Genomic DNA, 17,391 nt, shown 5'->3' with positions numbered 1-17,391 from the left:
GTTGTCGCTGTTTTTATCGCGATTAAATCTTGAATCTTGATTAATAGACTTATGCATAGATCGACCTATAGACTTCTCCCGTGAGAATTAACTAGTTTTCCTTGGGATTGCTCGTTAAATTCAACTATGAGGAATTCCATTCTTCCTTTTGACTCCATCTCGTTTCTTCTTTTTTGTGAGAAAAGACTCATTTCCAAAATTAGATGGGAGGCTGAATTGAAAAACATACCTTGTCCATTTGGGAAGTTTCATGGATGTCCGTGCTTTATAATAAGTAACTAATAAAATAAGATCTTTCGATTTTGTCATCCATGGACGCGCAGAGATCATGAAATGTCCTTTTATAATTTCACACGTGTCTTATCAGTCTTACAAATTGTTAGATGGACTGCGATTCCAATTCAGTGTCTTCGCCAATTTCCACTGTCTCAGGGGATGAAATATTCTTAACAAAGACACCATGGGAGCCTCGAAGAGTAAGCTGATGAACAATGCAGCAGCGTAAGATGCCACTACGTAGCCGAGGAACATGATTCCCTACAACATGATTTAAAGCCTCTAAAAAATCCGTTAATGCGACGTTCATCATCACTTGGTACTTTCTCTCGCGGAAAACAGTGAAAGAGAGGGAAAAATGAAAAGCAGGAACCAAGTGGGGGATTCGAAGAAATAGAGGGGAAAAGATGGAAAGAAGAAAAGAGGGGGAACAGACTCGATAGTCGAAAGAGTCGAGATCTAACGGAGTTCCGCGGAACGAAGCGATTCTGACCGATCGGTAATAGAGAAAGTGAATTTGAAATATGCTAAGTATTCCAATACCACAAATCCTTGCGATAAATGTATTGAACTGTCCTTTTCCATGACTATTGCTCGTATGATAGTGGGGTGTATCAAGTATGCACAATATGTCAATCTGGAGAGCGGGTACAAGTATTTCCAGGACAATATTTTGTTTATCATTCCTGAAAGAAAGATATTAAATATTACCCTACGTTTTATATAAAATACAAATCACAGAAAAACTTGAATTACTGACCACCGTGGCCGGTTACGCAGGCAATTAAAATCCAGGCGATGGAAATCGCCCATGCAGAATGCGATAATGCGGTGTACGCTACGGACATAAATGGGCTGAACGTGTTTCCGTATAATCCATACACTATGCTCAACATAGTGACGAAGGAAAAAATCCAGGAAAGTAGCGCAACTGTCTGTAATTAGTGGTAGTCACGATATCAATTATTTACGGATAGAAAATTTCGCTGCTGAATAGACCATTTTGCCTGTTGCTGATTGATCATTGTGGAGAAAGTGGATTACGATAGCTCTTACACGCACTTCGTTATCACAATAATGCGTGCATAATCAGCTACGATGAGTTACGTTGATCTAAATGAGTGCATGCTTTAGGAGTAATTTTCACTTAATACGAATCGTAACACACATAATTCCTACGAGGAATTTCTCCAAAGTTTCCCTATTTCAAATTCTGATTTTCACGCAGGTAATACTCACTTTCTGAATCTTTAATTTGCAGTTACATTTGTATAGGTACCATCCTGCGATCATTCCAAGAAGATAAGGCCCGATCCTCGTCCAGGGCTTATCATAGAGGCTTTCGTAGTGTGCGAAAGGATCTTGGATACTATATAAATATTTACTCTTCGTTTAGCTGTCTTGTCTACTTTATGACCAATCAAAATTATTTTGAGAAAGGTGTCTTACCTTGGCACGTGATCGATCTGCAAGGTAATGATTGCTGTCATTATCCAAGATCCGATCAAAAGAAAGATCGTCAGGAACGCAGCAATGGAGATAAATCTGTAAAATGTGGCTCAGTTGAAAGATTGCGATATCTTTAAGGTAGTTCATTGACACGCACCTTGCTGCGATGATGAGAATGATTATTCCGATGATATAAAATTGCGTGTCAATTGTTAAATACCAGCTCCATATCATACACTGTTGAAATATGTTGAAGTCATTGCATAACTTCTTCATTAAATTACAATATAATATTTATATTTAAGATTATAGTTACCCTTTCGTCCAGTGCAAAATACGTGTTTATGTACAACACGTTTCGCCACCAGAATTTCCTACAGTTCTGCCGATCGTATTTGTACAAGTCGAGTAAACTGTGATTGTAGTACCACCTCATTGATATGTCAGTGAGCCCGATTACGAGAAGGTAAGGAGCGGTCAGTCGAAAGTATCGGTACCATACCATACCCAAGAATTGCAAAATCTCACCGAAAGTACCCTTTACGATTTTTGCTTTTCGTAGCTTTTCCTTTGTGATTGTGCGAAAATAAAGAAACGATACCAAGCATCCACTAAAAGAATAGATTCAATAGTACTTGTTTCATAATTACGATAAGACTTTATACTTGTACCTCATCAAAAAGAACGTGTCGACAGCGTATGTTCCGTTGCTGATAGTTTGAAAGAAAAACCCTTCCTCCGCCTTTGATCGAAAGGTAGTGCTATCTGCAAAAGAAATCGATTACTTTTTCGTTGGAATTTCGTTCATTTTATATTCGAATTTAGAACATTCGCGTACCAGAAGCTATGATTACAAATAGGCAAGTGTGGCCTAAGATGACCCAAATCATGGACAGAAATTTCAAGCCATGAATCGGAGCTAAAGTATCGGCTCCCACCTCTAAGCTAAATATTTTTGATAAATTCACCAGCAAACTGAAAGATAACAATGCTTCCGACAGAGGGTTCGGTACACTGTTCGAATTGCTTACATCTAAAACCATCAAACGATATTAATAAAGGTGTTGTCAGCAATCAGAAATATTGTAGATATACCTAAGGAACTGTTATGTTCTTTCACGGCCCACAGCCTCGTGATCGTGATTTTTTCATCAACATTTTCTCCCTCGTTCAAGATTTTCATTTCTGTTGTTGCATTCTCATTGATTCGGGCTACCTTTATCGTATTCAACACTTGGTACCTCAGGGCAATATCGTAGAAAGTGCCCAGAATCACCAAAACAACTACCACGATCAACGTAATCCTACAAGTTATTTAACTCTTTCTAGTTTTCTACATAATCAGACATTAGCGTTTCTTTGATTTATTAAACGTACCATAGCATGCAAAAAACAGGGTCCTCCCCGAAATTATATTCCTTGGAAAGACTTTTAACGTCTCGAACTGCTATTATTGCAGAGGTTTCATTTTTGCGTTGATCCTGAAGAAAGTATAAAAGTTTTTCGACGTCCTTTGCGACACATGAATTCGGGAGACAGAGTCCAAGAACGATTTCATAGGTCTGAAAATGAAAGATGCTAATAATTTGAATTTCTCTTGTTCCTTTCATGCTCTGTGGTTGATTTCAGCGAGTCACCTTATTTAATTCATTGTGACGAATGTTTAGGTTCAGGGTGACGGAATTCATGCTGATTAAAAAAGGTGGTACGTCCTTTCTGCGTTGAATTTCCCTATTTTTCTGCCATTTAATGAACTGATTTTGCATCTCATGACATTGGTCGGTAGATCCAAGCCAAAACACGTTGCCAGAAAGCAGGCCCCATGTGTACTTGCCAGTTGCATCCATCACTAAAAACCAATCATTTTTTCAGTCAATTATTCTACTACATTTTTTATAAAAATTCTTAAATTTTTATAATAACTCGTACTGCCTAAATATTTTATAAATATTATATAATTTGTATTACATAAATATCGAAACTTATTATATTTGAATATAATACTTATTATACAGTTTAATTACAGTATACTTAAAATAGAAATTTACTTTCTATCATTCTACAGTTCTACCTCTCGCTATATTAATTCGATTAGTTATATCAATTTATTAGGATAGCTGTTGCATAAACCCATTAAAACTAATTGTAATTAAAAACGAATGCAGCTGAGTAAACTGGAGTCGTAATGCTCAATTGAAGAGAAAGTGCAAAGAAATTGTTCATTGTTTATAAAAACTAAATCTGAAATTCGGTGACTCGTTATATGATCGGGATCACGAAGAAAGTGTCATCCATCACGTTGAAACCGGTCTAAACGCGAGCTTAGTACTTCCTGAACATACCATCGAGCAACTGTTTCCTCATACCGAAAAGCAGTAACTATCACTGACCAATAGTTGTCTGTCGTCGGTCTGATCAAGCCGTAATTGTATAATTCCTCAGCGGAATTTTCATGTTACGAGATGCCTATCTACTTAAACGTTTCTGCAGGAATTAAAGACACGTAACTTACCGCAACTTCAGGAAGTTTTTAAATTCTACCGCTGAACAAAATCTAGTTCCAGATCTAGACCGTACTCTTACGTGATTTCAAGAAATTTAAAAGTGATACATAATCAAGGAAAGTTCGTGTCTTTTTTTTACTAATTTCACTTACTTTTTAACGCCCACAGTTCTCCCACTGATAGAGCCATTGTATAATCTGTAACATCTCTTTCGCAATTCGTGGAAATGTTCAGCGATTTTCGGGGAACGCTCTTCAGAAGTTTCATCATTGAAGATGTGCTCCAAATGTCTATCAGATCATCCCAGGCTAAGGTCGCGTTCACTCCATTTATTTCTGTAGTACTTGTGAAGGGTTCTGAAGAATCATTCTGACTTCTTTGCGAAATTTCATTGTTCGTTTTCAACTCGTTTTTCAAATTTAAAAACCCGCTCACGAAATACGGTATGAAGAATAAAAGTAACGATTGTTTAACGCGCATTATCACCGATTAGATTTGAAACTGTATCGGAAGATTGTTACGAGCGTACAACACTACCACTATTTTGAATATTAAAATCTACGCACTGATTTTTATAGAATCGAATCGATTTCGAACTAGATCAACAGTCAGCTTCATGATACGATCGTAGACGTAGTTCTTATGTTACTGTAACTACTTGATCAAATGCATGGTCAGATATACTCTACTCGCCACCTCCCACTTTCTTACTTACAATATGTTCCGGGTGCGTTCCAGCGTAATTTCACGTATTTTAACCTCATTATTGGATTGCCTTTCATTATATTGACACTCTGCCATTACATACTCTTTCTTATTTATTAAAATAGTGTGGAAGAGATATGATTTGTTATATTATTATACTAAAAGTTACTCTTTCAATTACGAAATAAATGAGATTAGCAAGAGTTAATTGGAAATGAAAATTAAATTGAATATTTTGTATATGATTATCGCAGCAAGAATTTCTGCTGCACCTATTGATACTAATCATACGCAGTGACTTCTGCAAATTATTAGTCACCGAGATGTTCAGAAGTTTGTAACTTTGTAATTTTAGAGTTTCTTTTTGAAAATTTGAAATGTTTCCGCCAATATTTAATTGTAGTTTTTACCGCTCGTGGCGCTGCAATCGGCAACTGACTCGATAACATCGAGTGTGACACGAAAATGGTAAGTCGTCAGTGGTTGTACAAGGGAACAAGAGGTACACGTGAAATGTTAAAGGGATAGTGAACGATTAATAACAATAATGGATATAATAATTGATACAAAAGGAGAAACGGATTTAATTACAAAAGACCGTTTGGTAGAGAGCGACGATGACTTGGATTTTGAAAACTCTGGTAATTGAATCTATCTTCTAAGGCAATGTTCGTGAGGTTAGAATCATTGTACAGGTTATTAACTCTCTTTTTTGGTGTGTATACAATACTTTAGCAGGTACAAAAACTCTCAATTTCTTCGACTTAGAGGAGGAGTTAATTAAGAATGACACATCAACGACAAAAACGAAACGTAATGTGACAAAAGATATCGATCTCGAAGAGTTCGAGAAAGAGATGGGTTGGTCAGTTTCCCAGAAAAGACGAAATATACCCGCCCCGAATGTGACCGCTTTGACACAGGAATTAATCGCAGTGGATAAGGTACTTCAGAAAAGTGTTATAAAGCCTGGTCTTGAACAATTAGAAGCTCTATCACCCTATAGTGAGTCAGAGAGAAAATTGAGGATAAGAAGACGCAGGGAACGCGCAACCACTAAAGGCAAAGATTGGTTTAATATGCGTCCTCCTGAGATAACAGAAGAAATTAAACATGATCTTGAAGTACTTCAAATGAGATCTGCATTGGATCCTAAACATTTCTACAAGAAGAATGACCTCAAAGTTCTGCCAAAGTATTTCCAAGTGGGTAAAGTTGTTGATTCACCTCTAGACTATTATTCAGGACGTTTAACAAAGAAAGAACGCAAGAAAACAATTGTTGATGAACTCATGGCTGATGCAGAATTTTCTAAGTATAATAAACGAAAATACAAAGAGATCATTGAGGAGAAAAAGAAGATGCATTACAAAGCTCATAAACATGCAAAGAGGCTTAAAGGAAAGAAAAAGTGATATAAATAATTATTTTGAATATTTGTAATTATGATTACTCATATTGAGTGTATATAAAAACTCGTGTATAAACAATGTTTCTAATCTAATTACAAAAATATACATGTATTTGTAAATAGTATTAGTACATTCCCCCTGTGATTTCAATAGATGTCCCATTAACATAAGAGCTTTTGCTAGATGCTAGAAATGCTATAACTTCTGCCACTTCTTCTGGTTTCCCCATCCTTTGAAGAGAAATTTTTTTTATGAAGAGCTGTTTTACATTATCAGGCACTGTATTTGTCATAGGAGTTTCTATAAAGCCTGGTAACACAGTATTAACACGAATCCCAAATCTATAATAAAAAGATATCATTGTAAGTTTTAGTTGTTGATTTTCCAAATATTTATTAGATACTATTCCAATACTTACTGTCCAAATTCTAAAGAAGCAGTCTTTGTAAGAGCTATTACACCAGCTTTTGAAGCAGCATAATTGACCTGTCCTATATTACCCATCCTACCACTAATGGAACTTATATTGATAATTGAGCCTCCATTATTTACACCAGCTTCAATCATTTCATTCACTGCAGTTTGGATAACAAGAAATGTTCCTTTCAAATTTACATCCAGCACTTCAGTAAAATCCTTTTCACTGAGCTTCAATATAAACTGATCACGAGTGATGCCTGCAGAATTAACTATGATAGTAGGTGGTTTTGAATAGGCACTTATTGAATCTTGAAATACTTTTTTGACACTTTTTATATCTGAAACATCTACACTAAGTGCTAGATGTTTAGAATCTGAAAGAAAATATGACAAAAGTGATTGTTTTTTAACAAGACAGATAATAGTAAAATCTATTAATAGTTGTTTAACGCCCAACCATTTAAAGATTGAACAGTTTCCTGAACTGCTTTTAAATTTTGATCAGCAGCAATAAGCTTGGCCCCTTGACTTGCCAAAATACGACATACTTCTCTACCTATACCGCTTCCTGCACCTGTGATGAGACAAAATTTTTTTAATGCAATTAGCAGAAATGAAACAATTAATCTTAATCTTAATATTTTCTCCCACTCTTAGTTTTCTTATTTTAAAGACACACCTGTGATTAAAGCGATTTTACCAGCTACCATTTTTATTTTTAATTAAAAAAGCTGAACTGATACGGTACAAAGTCGAATACTCATAATATAAACTGTATGTTATATCAGTGAACGTTACTAAAGGTCGCCATTACATATTGGCGAATAAATTATCTCATGATTCAAAGAGATAACTGTGGGAGATATTGACGGAATCAAGTTTACCGATTCACGAGTCATCCTTCGAAATTTCGAGTATTCTTTTTTTAATCACTGTTGGGCGTACGCGCAATGAGTACGTACTACGCAAACGTTGGACCAATTAGGATGAACCTTTGTTGCCTAGGTAACCGCACCATATGCTGCTGACGTCAATCACGTCTGCAGTGACGTCAGAAACGCAACGCGAGTAGTAGCTATGTTTACAGAAAAATTGAACTTGAATTTGTTCTAAACGATCATTATTCAGCTGGGATGCAAACAGGACATTCAACACTATTCAAAACGATAAAGAAAAATTACTTGTCCAGATATTCTAAAAATTACATTTCAAAAACGTAACCAAACAATACAAAATTTCTTCAAATTTCCGCTGCTTCATTGAAGATTTACAAATTCTTGATATAGGAACTTTGCAAAGTAAAACGTATTTCAATATCATTACAACGAAGTACTACATATCTAATATATTTTTCAAGTTTAAATCTGTAAAAGTGAAATACTTTTCGGCAGTAGTACTCAGCATTTTCTATCATTAATTCATAGAACAATAGCGATCAAGTTTCGACGTTTCCACGCGAAAGCAATGGAAGTTTGAGAAATTGTTTAACTGACTGTACGTTCGGAGCGATACGGAATTAAATTCGAGGGGTGGAAAAACAGAGAAAATAAGGGAATGACGTTATCGCGGAGGGATCGTAAAAGGAGCTGAGAGCGAACAGGTAGAATTCAAACGGAGGAAGAGGAAGAAAATGAGTGGAAGGGGGCGGAACGGTTGGCAGCACCGGCGCTTCAAGAAACATAGCCCCGCGGCCCCGCGCCTCTGCCCTCAGTTCCTGCATCGCTCGTGCCAGTTTTCTTTCGGAAGGGCTCCAGAGAAGAAGCGTCGAAAGGAGGCGATAGACAGGAGGCCGAAACGAAAGAATTTCGTGCCCGTTTGCGGGGCCAATCGCGTTCGAATCGAGCAGAATAGGAAACGACGTCGACGCGAGTTGCATCGCGTGTAAAATCCGACAGGCGAGAGCTCGGTAAAGACGAACGGCGTATGCTGTGGAGTCGCGCATCGGAAAGTAGGTTCGATTCGGCGACTGGCATAAGAAGAAGAAAGAAGGAGGTAGAACGACGGGAGGGAGAGAGCGAGAGAGCGAGAGTGCGAGAGAGCGAGAGAGGGAGAGAGGGAGAGAGCGAGATAGAGATAGAGTGAGCGAGAGAGGGAGAGTGAGAAGAGCGCGTGTACAGGGGAAAGAAAGAAGAAAAGAGGTGGCCGAGGACGCGTCCGTGAGTCGTGCAAGAAGTGAGGCAACGACGACCGTGGCGTGGTGAAAGCTGTGGCCAGGCCGAGGAGAAAAATTGGGTGGTGATCCGGTAGCAGCGAGGCTACCAAGGTGTTCCGGAGCGCAGCAGCAGCGGCTCAGGATGCTGCCCGACGGAGCAAGAAGATGGCCGTGATCGGCGAGCAGAGGTATTACACGGCGGTCCGTGCGAACGCGTACACGGAGTTCTCGTGTCGTAGGTTCGAGGTCGCGGCAGCTAGGTCGCCGTCCTCCTCGTCCTCGACGCTGTCGTCTGGTCGTCGCCGTCGACAGAGGAAAAAGCCACCACGTTCACCTACACGGCTGGCAATGTCGTCGTCACGAGGCAGCGGCCCGGAATCGGGAGAGCTCAGCGATCCCGAGGACGGTTACCTGGATACGGATCCGCTCAGGTATGAGTTGAGAAACATCCAAAACGTGATACACGTCACTCGTCAGAACATCAATGCTTTGAACAATCGTTTTGCCGGATTCCAACACCCACCCTCTATTTATTTGAATGAGTACGAAGAGCTGACCAGTAAGCTGCAAGATCTGGAATCGAAGGAACAGAAGCTCAATGAATTATTGAACAGTGGAAGAGTATCCGGCAGTGCTTCCATGTCGGAGAGCGAATCTCGTGAAACTAATACAATTAGTAAAGGACAAAGGACGCCAATGAGATCTCTGCTTAGGGCACATCTGCCTAATCAACAACGTACAAGTGTACAGGTTCGTGAAGGTTTGGCATTAAGAGATGCGCTTGCTAAAGCAATGAAGCTGAGGAATTTAACCACAGAAATGTGTGTTGTATACATTTTGGGTGCAGATAACTCGAAGTATCTTACCTCTTGGGATACAGATATTTCCCTGCTAGATTGTGATGAAATATCTGTAGAGATTTTGGACAAATTTCCAATAACTACTTCCATTTCACATAATTTTGTGCGCAAGACTTTCTTTTCATTGGCATTCTGTGAGTGCTGCAGGAAGCTACTTTTTCAGGGATTTTATTGTAGAACATGTAATTATCGATTTCATCAGAGGTGTGCAGCTGGTGTTCCTGCCTTGTGTCATCAAGTGCGTATGCAAGATGCATACTACCAAGCATTGCTTGCACACAACCTTGAGAGTACTGCCGGTATTTTGCAGCTACCAAGCGGATATGGTTTAAGCAGAAGTATGTCTCCATCTTTAGCTCCATCTAGAAGTCAGAGGCATCCACGTTCCTTGGGGCAACAAGACCGTTCAAGCTCTGCGCCTAATGTTTGTTTTAATATGGTTAAGCCAAGTGGAGATTCTGCTAATTTAGATGAATACAGCAGATCTCAAAGTTTAGGACGTCCTGTAGGTATTCCTCAAAGTGCAGTGTCACCTGGTAGTAGTCCCACGAAACACAGTCATTCGACACAGGCTAGTCCTACCAGTACTTTAAGACCAAAAAGACAGAGAGCAAGATCAGCTGATGAATCATCTAAAAATCTACTGGCACCTAGAGAATCCATAGAAGATTGGGAAATTCCAGCAGATGAGCTTTTAATTGGAGCTCGTATTGGATCTGGTTCATTTGGGACAGTGCACAAAGCTCACTGGCATGGACCTGTAGCTGTGAAAATGCTTAATGTGAAAATACCTACTGCTGCTCAGTTACAAGCATTTAAAAACGAAGTTGCAGTTTTACGTAAAACACGGCATGTAAATATTCTTCTGTTTATGGGATGTGTTAGTAAACCACAACTGGGTATTGTTACTCAGTGGTGTGAAGGTTCTTCATTGTACAAACATTTACATGTATTTGAAACCAAGTTTGATCTGTTCACGCTGATAGAAATTGGCAGACAAACTGCACAAGGTATGGACTATCTACATGCAAAAAATATCATTCATCGGGACTTGAAGAGTAATAATATATTCCTGCATGATGATCTCACTGTGAAAATTGGTGACTTTGGTTTGGCAACAGCAAAGACTAGGTGGTCTGGTTCTCAACAATTCCATCAACCAACTGGATCTATTCTTTGGATGGCACCCGAAGTAATAAGAATGCAAGAAGAAAATCCATACAGTTTCCAATCTGATGTCTATGCATTTGGTGTGGTTCTATTTGAATTATTGTCTGGTCAGTTACCATATTCTCATGTTAATAACAAGGATCAAATATTGTTTATGGTCGGACGCGGAAAATTGCGTCCGGATTTAAATAAATTGCGTTCAGACACGCCAAAGGCATTGAGGAGACTGACAGAAGATTGCATCAAGTTTTCCAGGGAAGATAGACCAATATTTCGGCAAATTTTAGCTAGTTTAGAGGGTCTTTCGCGTGGATTACCTAAAATTACGAGATCAGCGTCCGAACCAAACTTGAACAGGACGCAGCTGCAATCAGATGACTTTGTATACACCTGTGCTTCACCAAAAACTCCAGTGAACTTCCAGTTTGGATCGTTTTCCTTTTATCCTTCTGGTGGAAACATATAAAATCTCCCAAAGCAATGAGTCTGATGCAATTTGCATAAATTAAAACATTTAAAGAATTTAAAAAAAAAATTCAGAAGGAATCATATTACACTTAGTTACAAACAATCCAAGTAATTCTTTTCAACTACACTTTGACTGTGTTGCAACTGTTTGCTCGATGTAGAATGTGATTATGAAATACTTAATACAAGCAAGAAGGAAAGAAAGAACAAAGATCCATCTTAAGAGATTTGACGTATTTGATGTATTTCACGGCGAGAATGTGTAGCTTGTACCTTTACATACTTAATACCTATGGAGAGGGATTTTTATTTGACGAATTATATCGCTCGTGTATAAAGGCATATTCATAAAAGAACACAAGTGTAATACACGTGCGTGCATAGGTGTAGAGGTCTATTACTTCTGTGGAATCCTTATGAAGGATGTAAAAATAAAGTAAGTAATAGAAAAAAACGGCATTTAATTCGCGTGGGCCGTCGTATGTCTGTGAAGTATTTTTGCAAAGAGCGAAGTGATTTTTGTACCTACTTCCTTCGTGTATCGCTTTCATTTATGCTCACATAAGAATTGTTCCTTTTCGTAACTTATAATTTATAGTCTAATGTTAGATTGTACATAAGTTTCAACGAAATTATTTCCAATTTATATATGTTGTCTTAAAAAGATAAACAATTTGAAATCGAGGTAGTAGGTGTTCCTTAGTGACAACAACAATTTGTACAATTACCTCTTCCCTTTTTTTAGTAACTTTTTCTATACTAATCGTCATATTTGACTGATCTTTTTATACACTAATTTCTAGGGGAGGTAAACACGTTTCTTTTGGTTCAATGAAACTAAAAGAATTGATCGTATTGAAGTGACAAAGAGACACGGAAGTTTAATGAAAAGTGATATGCATATTTGGCCTTCCATTCTAGAATTATTAATAATATTGATTATACATGTAGAAATCATTCTCAAGTCATTTATTAAAAATTAGTATTATGGCCTAAGATTGTTTAATTCTTGTATATCGACTAACTTCCATTTCTTAACTTTATAGTCGACTATTGTTCCTCGCATTTTAATATTTATTCATTTTTACCGTCACTTTTTTTTATAAGTTCTATTTCTTCCATCGTTCGAGACTCACGATGCAGGAAGAGGCGCGAATTTCACTTCGAATTATACGATTACAAAATAATTCATTACGTATCATCGAAAATTTGAGTTATACGTGACGGCCGAGAGCTATTGTTACGATTAAAATGTGTTTTTGATAACGGTCCGATGAACAGTAACTAAGCACAAGAGGAAACGTGTTTTATAGAATGCGTTTGTTTTATAGAACGTGAGGAGTCTGGAATGGAAAATTAAAAAAAGGAAGAAATGTTAATATTTAGAAAAAGAAAACTTGTTCAATCGACGATAAACCTTTTGCGTCATTAATGGTTGCACGCATTCGAGATTTAACGTTGATCGTAACATGTTGTTTCGAACGTTTAAAAAAAGAATGAATAAAAAGGCCTAAGAGCAAAACTTCGAAATTCGCTAGTTAAAACAAGCGGCGATCTTTTTAAAGCACGCGGCGTCCCGATTTATTATTTATTTATTTATGTGTAATTCAGTGGGATGAACTGCAACTAAGAAACGAATAAAAAATGGAAGAAAAGAAAAAAACAAGTGCCGGTTTTTAAGAAATCTCACCATGGGTGGGAGAGAGAGCAAGAGAGAGAAAGAGAGAGAAAGAGAGCGAAAAAGAGCGTGTATGTGTATGCGTGTTTGTTGTGTTAAAACTGGGAGAGAGGAGAGAACGCGTTGAACCGTGCGATGGAAAATAAGAGAGGGTGAAATGAAAAGTAGCGATAAGCGCGTGAACTGAAGCGAAGAAACGCACTTGTCGTCGTTAATGACGCTTTCTCGTAACAGGGAAACAGTGAACTGCAAAACATAATTGATGATGCTGCAAAAATATCACGGAAAATGATGAAATGCAAGGAAGGAGGACGTGTTGCGTAACATCCACGCGATAGTTCTTTATTGATCTTTAAGGATTATTTTATAGCATAATCTTTTTATGAATAAAACACTTTTTTCGCGTATTTAAATTTTCATATGTTGACTTCAGTTGACAATGCACTTTCATGCGGTCCAAATACTGTACAGGTGATTGAAATTTTTTCGTTGAGCTTGATAAATGGTTGAATACGAAGGGAAAGGTAAAAATGGAACAAGCGATCCTCACGCTTTGCGTCCTCCACGATCGATCTTCCTGTATGTCATTGTTGAACTTTAGAATATTATTTTCTCGGAAGACATTCCTCTGTACATTGCTTCAATGTGTACTGTACACGTAGAAGGGTTTCTGTGAGACTGCGGCCGAAGGAACGCGTTTTTGGAATGGATGTAAATCATGTCCGTTTTAAAGAAGACGAATATTTTATTCGCCGAATAAGTACAATTGAAGATCAAAGACTCAGCTTGCTTGAAATATCGAAATAAAAAATTTTAATCATTGTAAAAAACGGGATTAACTCTGATCTGAATCTCGATTGCTCCGAAAAATTGATAATCATCGAATCAATTTCAAGCGGAGCGAGTCTAAATAACATCAGCCTTTTTTGAATTCTGCCACACGGATTTCAATACGGGTTTCACGCGGAAACTGATCTAGCGAGATTTTTCGTTTGATTGACGGACAGACGTCGCATCGCGTTCTCGTTAATAGAATTTTCGGCTACGTTTTGTCAAATTACGCTGAACCTGCTGTCAACCGAGACGCGTGTCTTGTGACGAGATAGCGTGGCTAAGGATTGGAGATACTTAATTTAATCAATTGCGACCACCGATTGATCATTGTATTCAACCAAAAAAAGGAAAAAAGGAAAAAAAAGAAAGAAAAAATAAAAAATTGACTCTTCGTGTAAATACGTCTTGTTCTTCCTCAGCAATAGTCCCTGCAACTATAACCCTAATGAATGATTACACAACGCTCTTGATGGAATATCAATGATTAAATAAATACGGTTGTAACTCGAGGGTCAATCGAAAGAAAGTACAGCCACAGATACAATCGCTCTAGATACTCATTTCCATATTAATTCACAGTCTGATAGGCAATGCGTAAATTCTCTTTAATTAAATTTGATTCAAGCATTGTGTCAAGTTTGATCGTCAACGAAACACAAATATATATTTCATAAATGAATCATCGCGACAATCGTAAATCAAACATTGAAATAATATTTGTCAGAATTGAAGCCTTTGTTTTAATTAGATAACTTTATGTAGCAATCAACTGGCGCATGTATGTTACAATAATGGCAGCTTTATCATTCAAGTAATCACGGAAAACCAGGAATCCTTGTTGGAAAGTCGTGACATCGTGGGGCTCTGGTAATCCAATCTGTAGTTCTCGTATTTTTTCCTTCGCTTGGAACTTAATCCGTTCTGTTCTGAGCTATTTCGTAAAATATATTAGGTCATCCTGCATCCAATATTACTATTTCAGTGAAATAATGCTATTGTTGCGACCGCGATAAAATGATTCGCAATCCATGCGAGGTATAATCAAGAGTTCCTTAATCCATGACCTTTACCGCATGTTATTTATTTTTCTATAGAGTTTGTGTTGCATTCTATTCAATTTTTATTACGAATAATAAAATGAAATTCATCTAGTAAAAGAATAAAATTCATAGCTTTTGTTGAACATAGTTTTTATGCTGGAAATCATTTCAAAATTTGTGTAATTGAACGCACCTCTACAATCACAGAAACAATTCTCTGTCTGTGGTAGTTTATGCATGCATTCGCACGTACACAGTAACAGATTAAATGTGTTCGCACGTAGATGTACACACACACATATAATACACCTTGGAGTGAACGCTCACTATTTGTGCATTGTGTGCGTGCTTGTGTGTACATATGTTCGCCTGTAAAGAACGCGATGGAAGGAGAACGCATGCGCAGATCCAGCTGGCGCCTCAACCGGCTGAGTAGTCGATGCTGGAAGCTCGTGGTGCGAGTGTCTGTGTTCTTCGTTCTTCGTTTTTCGTCTCGTCGTTGTAAATTCGTACGCTAATCATATCCACGTATAAACACAACATACGTACGCGCCACGGGTCCATGGAATAAAATTAAAGGACTTGTTTTATGTGTGATTGTCGCGAACAGGTGGACACGTCGAGGTCGCTCGCGTTGCTCTGCGAGAAACGAGGTTAGTTGACTTCGAATCGAATTTCGGCTTAACACACATCCCGGTGTGTCCTCTGAGAAGAGAACACTCGTCATAGATACTAGAAATTGTCATTCTACAGTATTACCTCGATACAAGCTTGTGTTTTGGAATCAGGAGCTTAGAACTGTGATCAGTTTTCGTGCTGGCGAGTTGAGTTTGAATTTTGAAAGAAAAGGACCACGTGAAGCGAAAGAATAGTCCCAAATCAACGTAAATGTAAGATCGAGCTTATATCGAGAACACTGTGCGCGCGTGTTTTTTCGTTGTATCCTTAATCAAAGTGCCGCGTGTGACGGTAACTCAGCAGCTTCAAGGATCGATGCTCGATCCCTCATTTTTCGACCGTGATTATAGAGCCTGCGATACATCGGACAAAAATAGTATCGCGTGCCTCGACGTTTAACCGAATTCCTTGGAAATTCAACAGCCTCGTCGCGTGTTCGAGGGCAGGAATTGACGTAGCGAGTTGCGAAAGAGAGAGAAGATCCTATTTTATTACTTAATTATTTTAAAGGATAATCGAATCACGTGCCCCATAGTTCGTTTTAATCAATGAGCACTAGAAAGATCCTTTTTCGTTAAAGTTCTAGATGCTGCGTAAAGAATATGCTTTACAAACAAGGACCGTTGATATGATTGTTAATAATCGCATTTGACCAAGTGTACCAGTGCGCAGAACGGTTCTGTGCGTTGGCAGAGTGCTTCCGTTTATCGGTGCGCTTCGACAAACAACGATCTCGTCAGCTAGTATCTTTCGTGTCGCGACGCGTCGAGCGAGGGCAACTTTGTCAAGTCGAAAATGTCGCGGCGTGAGGATCGATAAGTATCGATTATATACAATAGCGTAATTACCAATAAATACTGACACGAAATTCGATTAATCGTCGTCACTATTGTGTGCACGTTGCGCGACGCGTAGGACGCTGCTCGGCGATGGGAACATCGCAGTAATGTGAGTTAATTAATCGCATTCGGTTCGGAGAATCGAAGCGGACGACATTGACCGAGAAACTAGAAAACGTATGGAGCCCGTGTCGATTTTACGCCGCATTGTGTCCTATGTTTACTCAAACATCAGCACGAGTTGGCCGAGCCTCCCTCCTCGTAACAATTACCGTGAAGCGTGTCCACCGGTTCAAATGCAGCATAGTTACTTTCTGTCCGCGCTGGAAATTCAATATTTCGATGTCTCGTCTCGATGTCAGACCGCGACGCGTAACGATGTCAGGGGAAACGTGCTTTTAATATTTCCAAGGCGATTCTGGCTCGTGGGAAAAGTGGAAACGGGAGTTTTCGTGTCGAATATTGATGCGCTATATCGCGACGATAAGAGGTTTGATAAGGCAGACTGTTGACAAAAGCTTCTTTGCTTCATAATTCTCGATCGTTGCTTAGCGTTCGCAATTAAGGAATTTCGCGCGTGACGCTTGAATTTTCAGAGGGAGGGCGTAACTTGAAAGGCCGTCATTTCTGAATGTTCAATATTTCAGAATTTCAATTATTCTGAAGTTTCGGAGCAATCTGTGAACAATGTAATACGGAATACCAGCAAGGTGGTAACATAATCCAGAATGATGCTACTTGATAGACGTTCGATATAAAAAGATGTTCCTCGTACAAAAGATAGCGTCGTCGAGGCACGTTTCCCTTCGAGCCAACGCAAATAGCACGTTCACCTTTCGATTTTCTTCTGGCAGCCGTTAGCCAGTCGGCTATCGGTAAATACATCAGACGTGCTTGCGAGAGCGC

The 17,391-nt window shown here is 38.6% G+C and overlaps 5 protein-coding genes across 6 annotated transcripts in view; 3 read left to right on the top strand and 2 right to left on the bottom strand.

Annotated features, from left to right (window-relative positions):
* Positions 1 to 17,391, top strand: part of LOC143178548 (uncharacterized) — a 32,468-nt gene that overhangs the window by 14,091 nt on the left and 986 nt on the right. The window lies entirely within an intron of this gene.
* Positions 370 to 4,709, bottom strand: LOC143178235 (nose resistant to fluoxetine protein 6-like). The gene is made up of 13 exons (XM_076376766.1): positions 4,382 to 4,709; positions 3,363 to 3,574; positions 3,103 to 3,287; positions 2,821 to 3,029; positions 2,564 to 2,758; positions 2,397 to 2,490; positions 2,042 to 2,336; positions 1,883 to 1,962; positions 1,726 to 1,821; positions 1,512 to 1,645; positions 1,037 to 1,207; positions 820 to 962; positions 370 to 537 (listed from the first exon to the last, which is right to left on the bottom strand). The coding sequence occupies exons 1-13, from the start codon at positions 4,707 to 4,709 to the stop codon at positions 370 to 372; spliced, it is 2,310 nt and encodes a 769-aa protein (XP_076232881.1).
* LOC143177860 (deoxynucleotidyltransferase terminal-interacting protein 2) lies at positions 5,426 to 6,425 on the top strand. The gene is made up of 2 exons (XM_076376117.1): positions 5,426 to 5,575; positions 5,670 to 6,425. The coding sequence occupies exons 1-2, from the start codon at positions 5,482 to 5,484 to the stop codon at positions 6,347 to 6,349; spliced, it is 774 nt and encodes a 257-aa protein (XP_076232232.1). The 5' UTR covers positions 5,426 to 5,481; the 3' UTR covers positions 6,350 to 6,425.
* Positions 6,471 to 7,729, bottom strand: LOC143177861 ((3R)-3-hydroxyacyl-CoA dehydrogenase). The gene is made up of 4 exons (XM_076376118.1): positions 7,446 to 7,729; positions 7,224 to 7,340; positions 6,765 to 7,140; positions 6,471 to 6,687 (listed from the first exon to the last, which is right to left on the bottom strand). The coding sequence occupies exons 1-4, from the start codon at positions 7,474 to 7,476 to the stop codon at positions 6,471 to 6,473; spliced, it is 741 nt and encodes a 246-aa protein (XP_076232233.1). The 5' UTR covers positions 7,477 to 7,729.
* On the top strand, positions 9,084 to 14,327 carry Raf (serine/threonine kinase raf oncogene). Of its 2 annotated transcripts, XM_076375895.1 has the most exons (2): positions 9,084 to 9,668; positions 9,942 to 14,327. In XM_076375895.1, exons 1-2 carry the CDS (start codon positions 9,084 to 9,086, stop codon positions 11,412 to 11,414), a joined length of 2,058 nt encoding a protein of 685 aa, XP_076232010.1. In that variant the 3' UTR covers positions 11,415 to 14,327. The 2 variants fall into 2 exon arrangements, with proteins under 2 accessions (XP_076232010.1, XP_076232009.1); XM_076375894.1 differs by having other exon boundaries at positions 9,084 to 14,327.

Source organism: Calliopsis andreniformis, chromosome 4 (genome assembly GCF_051401765.1).
Source record: "Calliopsis andreniformis isolate RMS-2024a chromosome 4, iyCalAndr_principal, whole genome shotgun sequence".
NCBI lineage: Eukaryota > Metazoa > Arthropoda > Insecta > Hymenoptera > Andrenidae > Calliopsis > Calliopsis andreniformis.
This window is presented reverse-complemented; position numbering and strand designations above follow the sequence as displayed.

Excerpts from the sequence above, each read along its gene's own strand:
- LOC143177861 (XM_076376118.1), bottom strand. The coding sequence starts at position 7,476 with ATGGTAGCTGGTAAAATCGCTTTAATCACAG. Across the intron at positions 7,341-7,445 it reads TAAAATCGCTTTAATCACAG|GTGCAGGAAGCGGTATAGGT; the intron begins GTGTGTCTTTAA and ends GTCTCATCACAG. Across the intron at positions 6,688-6,764 it reads GCTTCTTTAGAATTTGGACA|ATTTGGGATTCGTGTTAATA; the intron begins GTAAGTATTGGA and ends TTTTTATTATAG.
- LOC143177860 (XM_076376117.1), top strand. The coding sequence starts at position 5,482 with ATGGATATAATAATTGATACAAAAGGAGAAACGGATTTAATTACAAAA. Across the intron at positions 5,576-5,669 it reads CTTGGATTTTGAAAACTCTG|CAGGTACAAAAACTCTCAAT; the intron begins GTAATTGAATCT and ends ACAATACTTTAG.
- Raf (XM_076375894.1), top strand. The coding sequence starts at position 9,084 with ATGGCCGTGATCGGCGAGCAGAGGTATTACACGGCGGTCCGTGCGAAC.
- LOC143178235 (XM_076376766.1), bottom strand. The coding sequence starts at position 4,709 with ATGCGCGTTAAACAATCGTTACTTTTATTCTTCATACCGTATTTCGTG. Across the intron at positions 2,759-2,820 it reads AGAACATAACAGTTCCTTAG|ATGTAAGCAATTCGAACAGT; the intron begins GTATATCTACAA and ends TGATGGTTTTAG. Across the intron at positions 2,491-2,563 it reads ATTTGTAATCATAGCTTCTG|ATAGCACTACCTTTCGATCA; the intron begins GTACGCGAATGT and ends TTTCTTTTGCAG.